The 14,280-nt window shown below is 25.5% G+C and overlaps 2 protein-coding genes and 1 long non-coding RNA gene across 9 annotated transcripts in view; 1 reads left to right on the plus strand and 2 right to left on the minus strand.

Annotated features, from left to right (window-relative positions):
• On the minus strand, positions 1 to 10,552 carry LOC117158215 (protein phosphatase 1B). Of its 4 annotated transcripts, XM_033336880.2 has the most exons (6): positions 10,404 to 10,551; positions 8,901 to 9,826; positions 8,139 to 8,256; positions 5,931 to 6,042; positions 5,574 to 5,628; positions 1 to 378 (listed from the first exon to the last, which is right to left on the minus strand). In XM_033336880.2, exons 2-6 carry the CDS (start codon positions 9,711 to 9,713, stop codon positions 361 to 363), a joined length of 1,116 nt encoding a protein of 371 aa, XP_033192771.1. In that variant the 5' UTR covers positions 9,714 to 9,826; positions 10,404 to 10,551; the 3' UTR covers positions 1 to 360. The 4 variants fall into 4 exon arrangements, with proteins under 4 accessions (XP_033192771.1, XP_033192768.1, XP_033192770.1 ...); XM_033336877.2 differs by lacking the exon at positions 1 to 378 and having other exon boundaries at positions 4,252 to 5,628; positions 10,404 to 10,552; XM_033336879.2 differs by lacking the exon at positions 1 to 378 and having other exon boundaries at positions 4,252 to 5,628; positions 10,377 to 10,536.
• LOC117158218 (uncharacterized) overlaps positions 10,489 to 14,280 on the plus strand; it is a 5,427-nt gene continuing 1,635 nt past the window's right edge. For 2 of the 4 annotated variants that reach the window (XR_013059999.1, XR_013060000.1), the window contains exons 1-2: positions 11,061 to 11,767; positions 12,507 to 13,725. This is a non-coding gene — a long non-coding RNA (uncharacterized LOC117158218). Of the gene's footprint in view, positions 10,571 to 10,672; positions 10,814 to 11,060; positions 11,768 to 12,506; positions 13,726 to 14,280 lie in introns of those variants that run through there. The other 2 variants (XR_013060001.1, XR_004464373.2) reach the window with 2 other exon arrangements.
• On the minus strand, positions 11,877 to 13,579 carry TrpRS (Tryptophanyl-tRNA synthetase). The gene is made up of 3 exons (XM_033336876.2): positions 13,439 to 13,579; positions 12,289 to 13,226; positions 11,877 to 12,201 (listed from the first exon to the last, which is right to left on the minus strand). The coding sequence occupies exons 1-3, from the start codon at positions 13,563 to 13,565 to the stop codon at positions 12,034 to 12,036; spliced, it is 1,233 nt and encodes a 410-aa protein (XP_033192767.1). The 5' UTR covers positions 13,566 to 13,579; the 3' UTR covers positions 11,877 to 12,033.

Raw genomic sequence — 14,280 nt, forward strand, 5'->3', positions numbered from 1 at the left:
TATAATTGATAAATATTTATTGAGTAGAGAAGGATAATAATATACAACATTAACTATATGTTCAAAGTAAAAACCTATAGTATATTGCTATAGAGAACTTGATCAGATTTTTATCTTTACTTAAAAATTAAAATGCTTTGTACAATAAATTTTGTAACTGAATTTAGTATTACAATGCAACTCCCAAAATTATTTAACCAGAAATTAAATATGCCTGCATCATTCGATTACGATCCCACAGTCTCTCTTCTTGTAGCACTCCTCAGTAATTCTTGTTGCTTGGTATCTCATTTTCATGACTTGTTGATTCACCAGTTTATTGTATATCACATGTATCAAATTGTATACATATTGAGTACACTAACTGGCTTGAGAATTCTGTAAGCATATCATCATATAGTATTTTAATTTCTATATACATACATTTTATCTTACACTTAGTGTAAAATTCTTATTATTAACAATTAAAAAAAGAAAAAAAATATTTTTCTTCATATTTCTCTATAAAGATAAAATATTTGTTTTACATCATAATTTCAAAAAATTTTAAATTATAGACTATATATATTTTTTAATCCTATAATAAATTAAATTATATTAAGCATTATATCCATGAGATATTCATTAGTGACTAATCTAAATAATATATTTCAATATTAGGGTTGAGAATAACTATTTTTATCACATCAATTAAAGATATAAAATACATTACATACTTACACTAGTGAAATATTAAATGTTATCAAGATGATTATCTTGAAATATTAGAAAATATGGCAAATATTGAAACAAATTATATTAAGGAATATTCTTTTATTTTTTAGGTTTAATTTGTATTTTAAAAACTAATTAAATATATCTTAAAATGTATCTATAAATTACATTTCTCTATACCTTTCTTATTAGTAAACTGTAAATTTATGTTTGAAATATATTGTTTATATATATTTTATTATTTGTTGTTCATTCAAGTTTTTGTTTAAGATTGTGGAAACGTTTTATATTATTTAAATTGGTATACTAATTTTTAAAAATTATAATAGATTAAAAATATCCAAATATTTGAAAACTTGAAAAAGATTACAGTTGCTACTAATAAATTAAAACTTCCTATTATTAGTTTACAGTGGAAAAAAATGAAGGGATAATAATTAAAATACGGCAATATAGAATTTAAAATAACAATATTATTTGGACTAATATGTTTAATGCAATCCAATGGCTACTAAAAATTTCCAAACAAAATCCTTTAGACTTAAAAAAAGCATTCTAAAATATACGTGGCATATAGAAACAAAGAAAAATTTTTTAAATATCAAAAGCTGCAATATACAAATTGTGTAATAGAGTGTGTTAATTTAAAAAATTAAAAAAAATTTTGCAAGATAAAAGTCAACATTCACAAAACACACACTTATGAAAATAACAATTATACTCATTACATATGGATTTAATTATGTATATTATATACAATAATGTAGATAAATAATAGCATATCAGTAAATCTATGTATGATGATTATACATACAGTTGTATTTTTTCTTATACTGAATTCAAAATATCAGGATTTTCAGTATAAAAATATAAAAATAAACACACATACACACATGTGCGCACGCACGCACATACACACACATCCTAAGATCTTAATTGTTGGTTGCACTAATTATAGGATGCATATTATTAACATATATATGTTGATACATTATTAACATAATCATGTCACACATCATAATCACACATCAACATAATCATGATCAACATAATCATCATACATAATTATGTAAATGTATATATAATGTTAAATAAGTAATAAAGTAATGATAATATTCTAATCACAAATAAAATAACATTACCATGATGTAATAAATTAATAAATTCAACAATTAAGATCTTGACACATTTGCAGTTAAAATAGATAATTTTACACAATATCAAGCATGTCACATTCCAAAATTATTTTATGATGCATTAAGTACTACACTGTAAAAATTAAGAAGAAATTTTATTAGTAGAGAAAATGAGGGAAGGATTGTCTTTATTTACATATACATAATATACGTGAACAGTAAAAGCATTTCTCCTTAAGAAAAGAAAAAAATTATATAAAATGTAGAAATTTTATATTTTCAAGTGTATTATTAATTTACACAAACATTATTAGCAGACGTTGAAATTAAAATACAGAAAGCAAATACTATTTTATATTAATATGTCTCTAGATATAATTTTGAAACAATAGGATCTTTTATCTGTATCAATTGTATTTTTAATCTTGTAAATTAAATTATGTAGTATGTGTAATTATATTGAAATACTAACAACAATTATGATTGAGATCAGTAATCGGAGAATTCAACTTGAACTGCAGGAAAGGACTTGAATATTGTTGAAACGTAATCTGAAGAATGAAAATGGGATGTGAAAGGATTATGCAACAAAACAATCAATTTGATAAAGATGTTTAAAGAAATTATTCTTTTGTTTTAATTGAAAATTTAAAAATTGGACATAGGGTAATAGGCATTATGTAATTTAGAATATTAATATGCAAATTAAGAAATTTACAATTACTTGAAAAGAAAACATAATTCAGGTACACACATTGAAGAAACTTTGTTTTTGTTTATTCTGTACACCATGTAATATTTATGAAATAATTTTTTTTTGAAGTAAATAATGTATAGAAATTACTATGTCATTGTAAAATTATTATGCAAGCATATTCAATGAAATTCTTTGAAAATAAAATTTAAGAGACACACAAAAGAAAAATTACAATAAGTACATACAAAACAAAAAATAAAGAGCTACTACTTTTTAAATCTTATAAATGCATATATTTTTTATCATTTCTGTTAACTAATAGCCCCATTCCGGATAGTACTGATATCTACAATATTTTAAGTACAAAATGCAAAATACATGTATTATTTAAGAATGAATAAATAATTATTAGCGTTGTTGTCTAAATCTTATGAAGTTACGAAATTAATAAGGATCATGCCCAAAATAGAAATTACAGAACAAGGGCTACTAGTAAAAAGTAGAAGAAACACATGTTAAAAATGTATTTTGGATTTATTTTCATAACCATTGTTATCATTATCACGAGTATACTATTACTTTTGTTATTACTAATACTCGAGTATATTCAATAAAAGAGTAATAATAAATTTATACTTGCATGTATCAAAACGAATAATGTACTTTACTTTTTAATTAAAAGTACACAGGAATTTTGATAATAATTTTGGTAATAAGTTTTTGCGTTTTAATTTTTTCTTTTAATTATAAACATATTTTAGTAGTATGAATATGTAATATCTAAGGCAAGATAGTTTAATTAAGTGTTATTTAACTATCTTGTAAGTTTTATTTTGAATTATTTATAGACGAATAATGTTGTATATTTTCAATATTTCGTCAGAAGTTCATAACGAATAATTAACATTTTCAAAAATATGTAAAATGAAAATTATTATATGAGCAAACTCTATAAAGTAAATGATTTAAGATATCAGTAAAACATATTACTACCTTTATACACTCCATACTTCATTATTAGTAAAAATAGAGGAGATAACTCTATGCAGGGAATTTGTTATTTATTTTAATATATTACTTTAAAACGATAATAGACTGTTAACGTTAGTTAATTTCAGGACCTTTTTTAACCAGGAACGGTAATATATACTTTGGTATATGTATGCTAGATTTATATACTTGAGGATGGCCTTGACAGATAGTTTCTGTTACATATATTTTTGGAGATACAAAATTAATCACATAACAAGACACAAAAATAAATATATGATTACCTGATATATGTGGTTTCATTAACCAGTTAAGTCTCTGTGTACAAATACATTTAATGTCTTCAGAAATCAATAAGGTGCTATTCTTGTAATATATCTTAAGTACTATACTTACTTGTCCATCATTATGTTTATATGATGAATATTGAAACCTGTATCTTAATTGATTTCTATATTCTCTCTTTACTTATAAATTACTTATGAAATATTGATCTTTTATAATTAAAATTATTTTTTTACTCAATCATAGAATTTTACTTGTGATGAAATCAAATAATGAAATAATTTGAGATAAAGTCGATTATTTAAATTTAGATACAAATAATGTAATTTCGAATGTAATTTTCGTCTTAAGAAACTAAAATCAAGGCCTCCTTACTACATTTCTACTGCTCGATTTTTAGAACGATTTAAATAAAATATTGATACACAATTTCCTGAACATAATTTTTATGTATATACATAGCATTGATATTTCTAAAACTAAACGATCAGTTTTTCTACTCTTCTAGCGCGTGACAAAGTTTGAGACATCTTCAAATATAGAATGAACAGCTATATAAATATACTTAAAATTTATTAAGGAAGAGCATGAAAAACTGACCTAAGAAGTAATTGTTCTGAGCGTAAGTTCTCTAGAGCTACAAAAATATATAATCGTTTATAGTAATATTATGCAGCAACATAGCAAGAGGATATGATATAAATATTCTACCCAGGATTAATTTTAATGGAAAACTAGATTTGTGAAATAATTTAAATCTACGAAAAGAAAATTAAAGGTGAATTGTTTAATACAGAAGTTGATTAATTTAAAATATATTAAAATAAAGTAAGTGATTTATAAGTATTATTATAGCAACATTATTCACACTAATTTTCACATTATCTAGTTTTTCATAGAATATAGGTATATTTGTATATATTCTCGGTAGAATACTTTTAAATCCTCTGCTTATAACTGTAATATAAACATTTTTACTCCTTGGATGAAGGATTTATAAAATCCAACAATAGATAGTGATAATTATGAGAACCACTAATACCAATATTAATTAGAATCAGCTGTAGGATGTACTTTGAGTTCACTTTCCGCGTTTTCCGAAATTCCATAATGAAATATATTAAGATATATTTCTTAATGTTTAAATGTTGTAGAATAACAACATTTTTTAATTAATTTACAATCCACAATATCTTTTTGCAAAAGGATGGTAATATAAAACAAATTTTTTTACCTTTTCATATTATTAGTTAATTTCATGTTACTTGAATTGCAAACTAAACGTTTTAACTGATAAATAATTCTAATAAATAATTCCAAAAGCAAAATTAATATTTCTCATCATTATTGGATATCTAAAATTATTTAGAAATTTAAAAAATGAATTGTGTATTTATCTTTTTGAATGGGTGAGTGTATAATAGTTCAGGATTTTTAAATGTAGTTTTAAACTCTAATTTATTTTTACCAACAATAACGCACTGCAAGAATGTAAGATCTGCACATGTTTAGTAGCAGACTTAATTTAAGATTTACTTTATAATATACCAGTATACTTTTCTTGCAAGTTAAAAATGAATCTCTTTTTACATTAGATGAGATCAGTAAAATAAAGATATTTCCGATAGCATCTGCATCGTTATATGATTATGGAACATGATTGATGATGTCTAATGATTACAGTTGTACATTTGATGCAGTATACAAAAAAAGGTTAGTTATATCGAAAGGAAATCGTATCCAAGACTTACACTATCTGCTCGGTTGGGACAAACTTCTCGAAACACTTGTTCAATAAAAGGTTGCCTAAAAAGAAAGAAATTTTTATATTACAATTTTAATTAATACATATTAATATTTTAGTAAAATTGTATAGACTATAAATAATTTTATCCTGTTTTTTATTTTATTTTATTTAATCAGCATTAAATTCCAAAACAATAAACACTAAAAGGGGAGAATTCAAATTTTGGAGCTAAGCCAAATATAACATTCCTATATTCCTTTTAATTTCAGAAACTATAACCTTAATATAATTTTATATCTAACTTATCAACTAATAGAAAATATGATGAAATAAAAACTTAATAATTCATAAATATACATACTTAGCGGAAAGTCCACCACCAGGAGGAAGATTAGGAAATTCTTGGTCCACAAGAAGTTGTAACAGTTGCAAAAAATCAAATTCATTTTTGTCCTTTTGTACAGCAACGATTTCTATGAATATAATAACAAAATTAAATTGTTTTTATTAAGGATGCTTATATCTTAAATATTATCTCTACTATTATTAGAGTGCATTGTGCATGTACTATTAGATTTGTGCAAAAAACATTTGATCAATATTATTTAAAAAATCAGATGCATCTTGTAGTATCTGATATATATTTTTAAAAATGTTATTTGTTTATTGTGTCACTTTAGTGTTTTATGGAACAGTATTATTGAAACAAAAAGATAAACACAACAAAATAACTATGCATGCTATGCACTAAAATTCATGCATCTACTTAGGACTGGAAAACTTAGTGCCTTGGTACATTTCTTATGGAAATTCTGGATACAAAGTCCGGTCTTAAGTAGACACATTAGTATCTATATTTATGTATAAATAAACATGGTTTTAACAACCTTTTTAAATTTATCCACCATTGGAATTGTATAATCTTATGTAATACACACTCATATATATACATACATACATACATACATACATACATACATACATATACACACAGATATATATGTCTGTTGTAATGTTCCTCCATAAGAAATGCATTATTAAAAAATAAAATTTCAATAGGTAAAGTATTTCTAAATTTTCAGAAGGAAATGTTCACCTACCTGTGATATCACTTAAATATATTTGAAAAGAGGAACAAACAACTTTTGAATACAAATTTTACTTACAAAAAAGTTTAAAAGAATACCAACTCCAAGGGTGGAATGCATTTTTAAGTAAAATTAATAATTGATGTTAAAAGAGTTTAATCAAAGGAGAAACAATTAATACAATTTGACAGCACACACAGAGAGAGAAAACTAACATTATATATAAACAACTATCAATGTATCTTGCTATCTGTTTAACAGTTGAAGCAAGAAACGCAATATCATTAGTACTCTAATATAATACTCTATTACTGTATTATAATACATACTCTATGTATATACTCTATTTGCTTTAACAATATTTCAATAAACGTTAAAACGAAAGTTATATTAAATGTTTTTTGTGTTTACAAATATTCTAGATATTTTGAATTTACAAAAAACATTTCACTAATCTACTCTACACAAACTTTTATAATTGCAACAAATGGTTGATTTTTATCATCTGTTCTCATAAATATAACGAAATACAATTTGCACAAATCACTAAATGAATATTAAGAAAATTCGAATTTACATTAGATGAGAAGTATTTGTAAAACATGGACTTTAACTATGTCTATTTAACAACAGAAATAAATTTCTGTAGATGTAAATTTCGACCTTCTACCTGGATATTACTTATTCTTTTTTCAAAAGTCTTTTATATTATACACATATGATTAATCATAAAGTATCAATAATTAAAATTTGTCCAATTATTTTAGTGGTATCGCACATAATTTATAAAATTACTAATGTTACATTTTTGTAATAACTTTACATGCTAAATTATATATTCAATGATTATGAATATTAAATTTCTAGAGAATAATGTTATATATAACATGAAAATACATCCATAAGAATAAATTTTCAACATTTCTTAATGGAAATATGTAAGTATGTATATATGCACATATCTCTCAAGAAAATTAGAGATAGATATACGACAAAATACATGATATTTACTAGAAATATATTTTCATTAACATATATATGAAATAAATAATTAATTCATTAAAATATTATTGCATTATAGTAAATGGTAATTTATCAAAAAAGTAAAAATTTTGATAATGCATCAGATATTGAAATCTATAGAAATATTTGCTTATATAATATATTCTGATTTTAAGTTAATATATTTTAGGTATCAAATAAGATATTTCTATATTTTTAAAGAAAAATGAAAATCCAAATTTGATTTCCAAACTTGTAAGAAATACGAGTTTGATATAGATTCTTACTTGTAAATGTTATACCACTATAATGATTGTATTTTGAATTGTACTAAAATTTGATTATTAGATAATGGTATTAAGTGTTGCTCTCCATTTGAGAGCTACCAGAATGTCAAGTATGTGTGTGATATTGTGATTTTGTATTAATGCAACAGCAGAGAGAATATAATTGATTGGAATATGGAAATGTTAATGAACCTTTGATTCTCCTTTCAATGTCCATTTCAAGCTCAGCTTCTTTTTTCTGTGCTTCTGGATTTGGTTTTGGAGCAGCAGGAAATGTCACCAAAACTATGCTCATATTATCTCTGCTACCCTGCAACAAAGAAAGCGCTTGTAACAAATAAAATTGAAAAAATATATTTGACTGCTTAATAAAAATATAAAAAAACATTAAATTTGATAAATATCTTTTTGTAAATTTGTTCTTTATCAAACATATGAAATGTTAATAAAACATATGTTTTTAATGTATGAAAACATATTAGTAATCACATATATATTTGCAGCTATTCAATAAGTATATAAAAGAAATATAAACAAAATTAGTAACATAAGAAATAAAAATATAAGACAATAGAAATAGAATGTTATCTAAAGCTTAAAAGTTATAACATATTATTATTAATTAATGTTTAATACCATTAAGTATCATAGATTGAAAATTATAGATTGAGTTTTGAAATAAATAAAAGAATATAAAAATGCGTACATTTTAAAATATAGTATCTAAAGCTTAAAAGTTATAACATATTATTATTAATTAATATTTAATACCATTAAGTATCATAGATTGAAAACTATAGATTGAGTTTTGAAATAAATAAAATAATATAAAAATGCGTACATTTTAAAATGTAGTATCAGTATCTTTAACATTAAAAATAATTTATGTTGACACACCTTTAGTAGCAAGAAATTCATTATAAAATATACACGAAAAGTTTTAGACATCATTACCTTATATAGACAGGTGTCTATAACCTGGTTCGTAACTGCTTCTAGATCATCTGTAAGCAGCAGCCTTGAATGTATAAAATTACACAGATCTGTGTTGTTCATTACATCCCAAATACCATCACATGCTAAAACTAGAAATTCATCGTGTTCATCATCTCGATCTCGAACAAATATTTCTGGTTCTGGAGACACTAACTGTTCACATGGCCCTCGATCTTTCAAATTTTTGTACTCATAATCTCCCAATGCACGAGATACAGCTAAAGCTCCATTAACTCTTTGAATCATTACACTACCACCAGCATTTTGAATTCTTTCTTTCTCAGCAGGTAAACCTGGTTTGTGATCTCGTGTTGAAAAAACTGGATCTCCTGCTCGGCAAAGTACAGCTCTAGAATCGCCACAATTGGCAATGTATATGTTTCTGGGAGATATAAATGCACAAACAGCTGTAGAACCAGATTTTTCAGTACCAGAACTCATTTCTGGTAATTCTCTCATTTCATCGTCAAGTCGAAGAAAGCCAGAATGAATTCCTTTGGTTACATTTTCTGCTTTAAATTCTTCTGTTTGCATGATACACTCTAACAAGTGCTCTGCACTATGAGCTGATACTAATGCACCAGCATGACCGTCAAATACTGCAAAATAACTCCAATCTGACAGACCACCTTTTAAACCAGTTATTGCTCTATGAGCATCTTCCATTTCCATTCTCCAACCCTGCATGCTGGCAACACCATAATGTAATCCATTGCCAGAGCCATGTTCATTATATTTATCTGTTTTTGGAGTATCCAAAAGTGCCCCCATAGTATTTATTTAGTAATTGCTGTGTCAGCTCGATTAATTTATTTTTCTCTTTAAATATTATTTGATCAGCATCTTTTAACTGATCATTCAAATAACACTTTTCTGAGTTTTACCTAAAATTATAAAAATAGAAAAGGTAGAAAAATCTTAATTTTTAGTACAAAATTGAAATCAAATATAATAATATAAAAATATTGCTTCTAAATTCGAATTTAAATCGAAATCTGAATAATAATATCACGTTTAGCTTATATATATGTATTTATTTATGTGTATGTACTACACTATTACTTAGAATTTTGTCTCAATTATCGTTTTGTAACAGAAGTTTATTGCGATACTATTTCGTTTTATGGCTATAATTTTAATTTAAAAGGAGAAAAAAGGGCAATTAAAACACAACATCGTTGTAATACCGAACGTAACGTACGAGATAATCTCGACATGCAAATATTTCAAACGAAACACGATAACGTTTTACGTAAATGGAAACATTCGAATTACGTGCAATTACGTTCACTATATAATTATTACGGTAGCTTCGTCAATAATAAATAAATTATTTGAATACAGGAATGGAAAATCTCGGAAGCGTAAGCTGTATCAGATTCTAATAAGAAACTATTTAGCAGTGCCAAATTTCGCGACTAAAATAGTTTATACCTCAGTCTGCATGTTCGCGAAACTTACGTAGGGAGATCGTGACCAAATATCATCGTTACTTTGCGAAAGTATATATGTGTAGAGCGTGGTATTGCTAATAGACTTGTTTCATATCACTATCACCATGTTCTTTTGCTAGGCTCAACACACAGAACCAACGAAATCGACTTGCATGAATGACGGATATACACTAGGTAATTTTCTGCGCATGCGTTGGTTATTAATAGCATGTTTCATGGCGTCATAATCCGCCAATCAAAAGCCCACGATTTCCGCTCAAGCCTGGGCAATCATACAGGATTCTGAAGTAAAATTAACTCGCGCGCGATACTGGCATTAACTCTCACTAACAAGTACATAAACAACAACATCAAGTTCTTGTCGATGATAAATTGTACTGTCATTGATTACTGCGTTTATCAAAATTGTTATAGTCAGTAAGCGTAGTTTGTTTAAATTTCGAAATTTTGTGAATATAATGTAGTACTTTATTTCTTTAAATATATTTTGCCGAACTTTTGTTGATTACATTATAATATGAATTATTTAATGTATAAAAAGTTGTTTTGTAATAATATTCATAATTTTATTAATAGATATATAACGCTATTTTTTATTATATGCAGATTCTGTTTTTCCTAAATGATTGTTTTTTTATGAATTTTTTGTATGATTATTGTTTCTCCACATAGATTAATTACTTGAACTTGTTCGTTTTCTTTGTTATTTGTAAACAGCATATTAGATGCTATATTCACAAAGTGTTACGAGATATGATCTTGTAATTCGCGCAATAAAAATGGCGGGCAATAGAAATATTTTAATCTAGTCTTATTACATAAAAAAATTGACAAATTAGGAAATAGTGTAAAAAATATTGTATTACGGTCATAATTATATAATTTAATCATTTCGAATAAATCCTTTTTCTTAAACATTTTAATATACTTTAAAAAATTATTATAAGCATTATACTGAACATACATAGTATATATATATATCTATATCTAATAACAAGAATATTAGTAAATATGAACCACTTTCGTGGCAGATATAAACTAATTTAAACGTATAATACATAATATGCATTTAAATTCATTCTTTTTATATTTGAATTTGTTTTTTATACTGTTATTTTAACGCATATCCTAATACATAGGATGTTTCCCTTGCTAGAGGCCTCAAAAGGAAATGTCGTCATTGGCCTAATCACTGCATGTTTGCATACATGAGAATTGGAAATAAGAATGTGAAAATAAGAACGATTTCAAATGAAACATATATACACAACACAGATAATATCGGTTTTCGATGTCGCAATAATATCAGGTCGACGGTTTCTGCTTTGGGATTTCTAGTGAAACTCATCTTGCATAATCATTATGCAAATAGTAAGTACCTAAACATTTAAAAATATAATGAAATATATTTTTTACATATTTATAATGATAATTCTTACTTATATATAAGTAAGGACTGTAAATGCAAATACAAAGTACGTATTTTTATAAAAGCAATTTAATCCATTACCATCATGACATAAAAAATAATTTTCTTAAAGAAAAAATTATTTGTGCTTCTAAAATAAATAAAATTAAATAAACTGATGAAAGTATTCCTATGTGTTTTATATACATAATAAGCAATTTGCATCTAACTATTTTATATTTGCCACAAAACCAAGATCCCTAGGAATCATATATTGTTTTACTATTTCATCTGTTAATTTATTCCTAGCTTCCTGATGTGCAGCTACCAAAGGCTGTAACACTTCAATTAATTCTTTTTTAAGTTCTCCTGTTAAAATTTCTCCACTGATATAACCCTGAAAGTTTATATATTATTATATACATATATATATTTTTATATTTATTAATACTAAGGAACACATTTCAATTTTTACTAAACTTACTTTTCTAAGTTGTTCTAATTTTTCGTCATCCTCTAGGAAGAATCGTAACCACTGATATGATATATCAATATCACAATTGCCTCCTAATTGTCTGTGTTCTTCAATAGTAGCTTGTCCTCCTGAGAATGCATGCTTGTTAATTTTATTCTTTATTTGTTTAGCAGTGTCTGTCAAAAATATTGCAGTATTGTTATCACTAGCTGACATTTTTGTTTTAGAGCCTTGTAAAGCTGGAAAGAATATAGAATGTAACAGCGCTGGTTTTGGATAGCCAATTTTTGGTGCAACATCTCTTGTCATTCTAAAGTAGGGATCTTGATCTATAGCACATGGTATTAAACAATTAACTTTTGCATCCTTAAAAATAAAGGGAAAAGTTCCAGAAATTGCTGGAGCAGCTTGAGTTGGCGGAAATGAGATTTTTCCAATAGGATCACTGTCTCCAAATCCAAAAATGCCTTTCACTTGATTAAATGTAACACTTCTTTGTATTCTGATCATATTCTGATAAAATGCAGGATTATTTCCAATATGTTCTAAATTAGAAAAAATAAATGTATTCTCTGGTTTAAATCCAAGAGCAATAATGTCTTTTGCATTATTATAGGCCAATTTAATCGCATCTTCTATTTTTATGTTCTTCCATATTGCTTTCTCATCATCAGTCAGTTGTATGACTAATGGAACACGGAATACTTCTTGAAGCCATTTACAAAACATAAATGGTATAAGATGTCCTAAGTGTATAGAATCTGAACTAGGTCCTCTACCGGTATAAAGATAAAAAGGTTTTCCTTGTTCATAAAGATTCAAGATAGTATTCATATCTCGATGAGAGAAGAATATTCCTCTTCTAAGAAAATGATGTGGTTTCTGTCCTGTGATTTTCTCAAATCTCGCTAATAATTCTTCATCGATTTTGGAACTTCCAAATCTTTCTATAATAACAGAGAGAAATCTTCTGAAAAAGTGAAATTATAAGCTAATGTGTATATTCACATATGCATGTTATCTTTGTCCTCTTTCAAAAAATGGGAAGGATTTATAATCTATGAAACGAAGATAATAAAGCAACAGTATATCATTTTATTTTATGTGATAAAAATACTTTTCAAAGATTTCTATGAAAGATATTTTCTATGGAACTCACTAATAAGCTTATCATAATCAATTCCAGTCTCGTTTTTAGTTGCAACATTCCAAGGTGTCACAATATCCTCCTCATCCGCTTTCCCATTTAACGTTGACGTGTCAATTTCAATTTCTTTCGCTGTCATTTTTCTTTATATTTAATTATTTTCCGACTTTTAAGTGCGATCGTGCAAAGATTCTTAGGAGAAAGATATATCATATGCAACGCAGAGTTGGTTACAAATCAACAGGGTTATGTCGGTCTCCGCATGCTATGTTTCCTGCGCACGCATTTGTACATTCAAGGTAAGAAATTTCAGTAATTTTTTTTGCAGTTGCATCATATACAGTTGATTACAAGTATTATATTTATTAATTTTTTATTAAAATATATTTAAATTTAATTATAATTGTTTTTGTGAGGTTCGAATTATCTAACAAATTATCTGTCAATATAGTAAGTGTGATATTATATTTTGAACTATGTATTTGAAATACTAACGTCATCTCACGGTGATAAATTCAAGTAAATAATGATCTGCTTTATTATTAAATCATTTAATATATATAATGTTTTCTATTGAAATTAGCTATTAGTTATAATCTACATAAAAACTTCGAGTTTACAATTATTTTATTATTTCAATATACAATTAAACTCTAGGATAACTTGTTACTTCTAGTGAGTCTTGTCTAGTTAATGTATTATATCTTTTGGATATATACAAAAACATATGTATTATGTTATATTGCGAATTATAATAAATCTAAAACAAATCATAGCGTTAGCTTTTGTAACTTTTCTGTTTAAAATTATCTGAAAATTAATTTTATTCTAAAATATGTAAATATAAATAATAA

This window comes from Bombus vancouverensis, chromosome 14 (genome assembly GCF_051014615.1).
Source record: "Bombus vancouverensis nearcticus chromosome 14, iyBomVanc1_principal, whole genome shotgun sequence".
Classification (NCBI taxonomy): Eukaryota; Metazoa; Arthropoda; class Insecta; order Hymenoptera; family Apidae; genus Bombus; species Bombus vancouverensis.

Bases quoted from the DNA above. Each gene is read 5' to 3' on its own strand.
- TrpRS (XM_033336876.2), bottom strand. From the start codon at position 13,565: ATGACAGCGAAAGAAATTGAAATTGACACGTCAACGTTAAATGGGAAA. The intron at 13,227-13,438 runs GTGAGTTCCATA...CTGTTATTATAG, and splicing joins TGATTATGATAAGCTTATTA to AAAGATTTGGAAGTTCCAAA. The intron at 12,202-12,288 runs GTAAGTTTAGTA...ATAAACTTTCAG, and splicing joins AATTAGAACAACTTAGAAAA to GGTTATATCAGTGGAGAAAT.
- LOC117158215 (XM_033336877.2), bottom strand. From the start codon at position 9,713: ATGGGGGCACTTTTGGATACTCCAAAAACAGATAAATATAATGAACAT. The intron at 6,043-8,138 runs GTTCATTAACAT...TTATATTCATAG, and splicing joins CATTGAAAGGAGAATCAAAG to AAATCGTTGCTGTACAAAAG. The intron at 5,629-5,930 runs GTATGTATATTT...CTTTCTTTTTAG, and splicing joins GGTGGTGGACTTTCCGCTAA to GCAACCTTTTATTGAACAAG.